This window comes from Octodon degus, unplaced genomic scaffold (genome assembly GCF_000260255.1).
Source record: "Octodon degus isolate 3935 unplaced genomic scaffold, OctDeg1.0 scaffold00335, whole genome shotgun sequence".
Lineage (NCBI taxonomy): Eukaryota > Metazoa > Chordata > Mammalia > Rodentia > Octodontidae > Octodon > Octodon degus.
Window position 1 is genome coordinate 1,034,623 of NW_004524911.1, and position 4,085 is coordinate 1,038,707.

General features: G+C 36.3%; 1 protein-coding gene across 11 annotated transcripts in view; it reads right to left on the minus strand.

Moving 5' to 3' along the window:
* The window catches only part of Huwe1 (HECT, UBA and WWE domain containing 1, E3 ubiquitin protein ligase), a 170,138-nt gene that overhangs the window by 57,937 nt on the left and 108,116 nt on the right, over positions 1 to 4,085 (minus strand). For all 11 annotated transcript variants that reach the window (XM_023708167.1, XM_023708162.1, XM_023708166.1 and 8 more), the window contains 4 exons: positions 3,409 to 3,531; positions 2,702 to 2,797; positions 1,765 to 2,034; positions 579 to 731 (listed from right to left, as the gene is read on the minus strand). In XM_023708167.1, coding sequence (XP_023563935.1) covers positions 579 to 731; positions 1,765 to 2,034; positions 2,702 to 2,797; positions 3,409 to 3,531 — 642 coding nt within the window. The remainder of the gene's footprint in view (positions 1 to 578; positions 732 to 1,764; positions 2,035 to 2,701; positions 2,798 to 3,408; positions 3,532 to 4,085) is intronic.

Below are 4,085 nucleotides of genomic sequence, written 5' to 3' on the forward strand. Positions count from 1 at the left end.
TTGTCGTTTCTAAAGGAAAATGCTACAACAATTTGACACACATAATGAGTTAAAATCAACTTCCTAGTTCTTATGTTGTCAGAACAGTAAAATATCTTGTCCAAACGATTCTCTTACCTCAAATAATGTTCTTACTGACCAAGTACAGTAGTCTTATTCTGACATGCACTACCTCAACAATGATACCATTCAATTTCCAAAACAAACCTCACTATACGGCAGATTTCTGTACAGACAAAACTAATCGATGACAACTAGAAAAGCATTTTAATCATTCTTTCAATGTCCCATGCCACAGTTTTTTGACTCAATTAATTCTTACTAAAGAAGCCCTTTTCTTACTATCCAGAAGTGATGCATATGCCTTCCTGACCTTAGATAAAAATGTGGCTATTATTCACGGAGCAAAGACTACTGTATTAGGCACTTAATTGTGGACATTTTAGCCTATCTGAAACTGTGAGCTGATAACAATGCAGGGATCATTATATATACTTTTATTTAATGCCTTACCATGGTAGGTGTTTGATAATTCTTTGATAAGTGAATGACATGATATCAAGTGATCTAAATCATACCTCAAACAGTAGAGTTAAAAGCAAGATTCTAGTAGCCAAATTGGAGGCCTGGGGCAATGTGGCCATTTGACTGATCCACTCTGACACAGTTTTTGTGTCACTTGTTGTCAGAGGAAGAGCAGCTTTGATCAACACATCTGCAGCTTCCCACACCTTGAAAATCAACAAAATGGCCAAGTTAGATGAAGTTACATGAAAACATTCTAAGTCTTTTACCATAAATGCCTCCATCCTCAACACATTCACTGAGGAAAACTAAACAGCAATATATTTACCCATAGACATTTACTGTTTATCAAAAGAAGATTAAATAACTAATCACTAAAAGATTAAATAACTAATCACTAAAAGATCAATTTTTTTTTACTAGATTATAAGAGACTACATTCTAGGTTAAGAAAGTTTATACCAACTTACACTTGGTATCACAAAAAGCAGGACAAGAAAAGTCTGTTTTTGGTTTGCTGTTAAATTTCTTATAATGAATTTGGTATCATTGCTCTTTTCTGTTTAGATTTTAGTCTGCCAAAATCACTTATGCTATCATAAAGAAACTAAACTCTTTCTACAGAAAAATCTGCAAGCAATTTTCCTGTTTCCATGCTTTAAAAATATTTTGCTTTGGTCTACAAAAGTTTTCCTTTTTTGTAATCCTTCCCTTATTTTTAGGCTTAAAAGTGATACGAAATAAGGTTCTAATGACCTAAACAAATGACTACAACCAAAATGCTAACTGGCAATCTGTAGGTGCAACAATGTGCTGCGCTTCCTTTCTTATTCTACTTCCACAATTAGCACACATTAATTTTAAAATGAGGGGAAAAAAAGTTGAAAAAGGACATACAATGGGTCACAGTATCAGCCAGCAAGCAGTTACTAACTAGAAAAGTAATTTTCAAAGTTGATTTATGGGGCTTACATGCAATACACGCAAGAGTAATAGTTTTAAATAAACTGGAGACATCTAGGGAAGAAAGCTTTTTCCCCTTCAAAGACATTTGGTAACACAGTAAAATTCACCCTCAAAGAAAACATTCAAGAGTTAGACTACAATCAAAAGAATCCACAGAGAATACATCCTTATCTTACAAAATGAAAGCAGCAAGTTCTCAGACAACTGATCTTAAAAGATGGCAAGAAAACCACGTCATAGGTACTACCCATTTCTGGCTCCTTGAAACCTTACCTGATTGACTACTTGCTTCAGAATCATGTCACGATAATCTGCTCCATTTCGTTTGATGGCAGTCATGATCAGATCACATACACGGTACACTGTGTCTGGCAATTCATCAAGAAGGTGGAAGCAGCCTGGCAACATGGTATCAGTGAAAGTGTGGAGCTCATCTTGTTCTAATGGGTCAGCATCCTGAAACTTCTCAAGACATTTAGCCTCTTCTTCTTCCTGTTTTTCACGAGCTTTCCGTTCCTCTTCCTCCTTGCGGCAAGCAACTTCCTAGGGGCAGGGAAGGAAGCATGGATTGCACATGGGATATGTGAATGAAAGATGGGGAAATCCCAAAAATGTATTTGCTTCACTATATAAACACTGTTCTACTCAAGGAGTGGAAATTTTTATCCAGCTGTGGAAATGACTGTAGGGACATAAGCAATGTAGGTAAAGGCAACACAGAGAAGACTGATCCCAACACCCAAACTATTGCTGATTATATGTAATACCCTACAATATCACTTAAGAAATTGTTTTCAGCCACTCCTATTATTTGCTGGCCATGTTGTAGACTCAAGTATCTTACTCCCTCCAATAATAGGCATTCCCAATTGTGTTGGGTCTCTTATTTGTCAATAAGGATTAATGCTATATCCGTCTCATCTAATATTTCAGGTCAATACAAGGTAGCTTGCCAAGCATAGTGGTGCATGGCCTATAATCCCAGCACTTGGAAGGTTGCAGCAGGAGGATTGCTGCAAATTCTAGGTCAGCCTGAATTATGTGACAAGACGTCTCAAAAAACCCAAAAAATATAAGAGCAAGGTTTGAGATTGAGTATTCCCATGTTTTTAATTAAGACTTTAACCTTGCCAATTATTTATCAACAGCAGAATATTCACAGACACTAAAATCAATGGGCCAAGCCCTTTTGGTGCCATTTCCTAGTTACCTCAGGTGACTCTGCCCTTTGATCCATTGGAATATCCTGTCCTAGAGACATGGCAATGGCTCTCATCATTTGGTCCTCTTCAGACATACTCAGATCCTAGAATCGTTAACACAAGATGCAGTAATTGTACACACAAAAGAAATCAAACAAACCTAAACTCACAAACTCAATTCATAAACTCAAATTTTAAAGAGGGCAAAGGGCTCTGAATAAGGCTCTCTCTAGTCAAACAGAACAAGGCTCACCTAGTCGCTACAAGAACAGGGGAAGAAATTTGCAATGACAGTTAAGTATGTGGAAGTGTATTCAATTTGACCACCTATTATACATCTTGGAAAAGTATGCATTTTCTAGTGTTCTCCTTTGGTTCTTTTACAAAGAAGGTCCAAGTAATCTGCACGGCTAGGGAATACAAACCATGTTTTTTTCAGAGGTTTGGAAAGTTCTTATGAAAAGAAATATTGCCATAAAGAAGTATGAAAATAAGCAATTTACAGGGGCTGGGGAGATGGCTCAGTGGAATAAGCACTTCCCTGGCAAGCACAAGGGTCTGAGTTCAATCCCTGGTTCCACCAAAAAAAAAAAAAAAAAAAAAAAAGAAGCAGCAGCAATTTACAGAAAGGAAGACAAATGATGAAAAGATGAAGGGGAAAATGTATTAGTTGCCAAACTCATTCTGAAATCTTAGAGTTCCTATGCCAACTTACCCGAACAACTCCTCCCATAATGGGAGGAGGGTGGGTTAGCAAGTATTCTGTAGCCTGCTCCATGGTGCTAGTGTTCAACAAGGCCTCCATGGCATGTTCTCTTGTAAAACCCATGTCCATGAGCTATATCAACAAAAGAATCAAAAACACAAAATACAAACCAAGAGCTTAGTACCATACTGAGATATTCAAATGTATTTTTTAAGAAAATAAACCTTTACAAAAGGAAAATTCAAACTTCTCTAACTTTATAAATGAAGATAAGCATTATAATCTAGAGTAGTTAGGCACCATAAATGATCCTTTTAGTTTGGTGCTTCCACAGTACTAATGTTAAACCTACACACAGCTAAAGAATTTTTCAATTCCATCCTTCAAGTAAATGGTAGAACAAGATTATTACTATAATTGGAAGATTAAGATTCATACACATTATCATAAATAGGTCCCAATTTTTTAAAAAACTGACTCAGGAATACTACTCCTTGGAGTTTTAGGAACATGCACAAATACAAAATAATTGTTCAAAGGAAAGAAAAAATGGGGAATTGGAAGGAAAAAGAAAAAAATGGAAACAAAGCTCTGTAAATAAGGTAGGGAAGTGGGGTTGAAACGAGGGGTGGGGGATGAGAAAACAAGGACTAATACATATGCACAGGTAAAAATTCATATATATA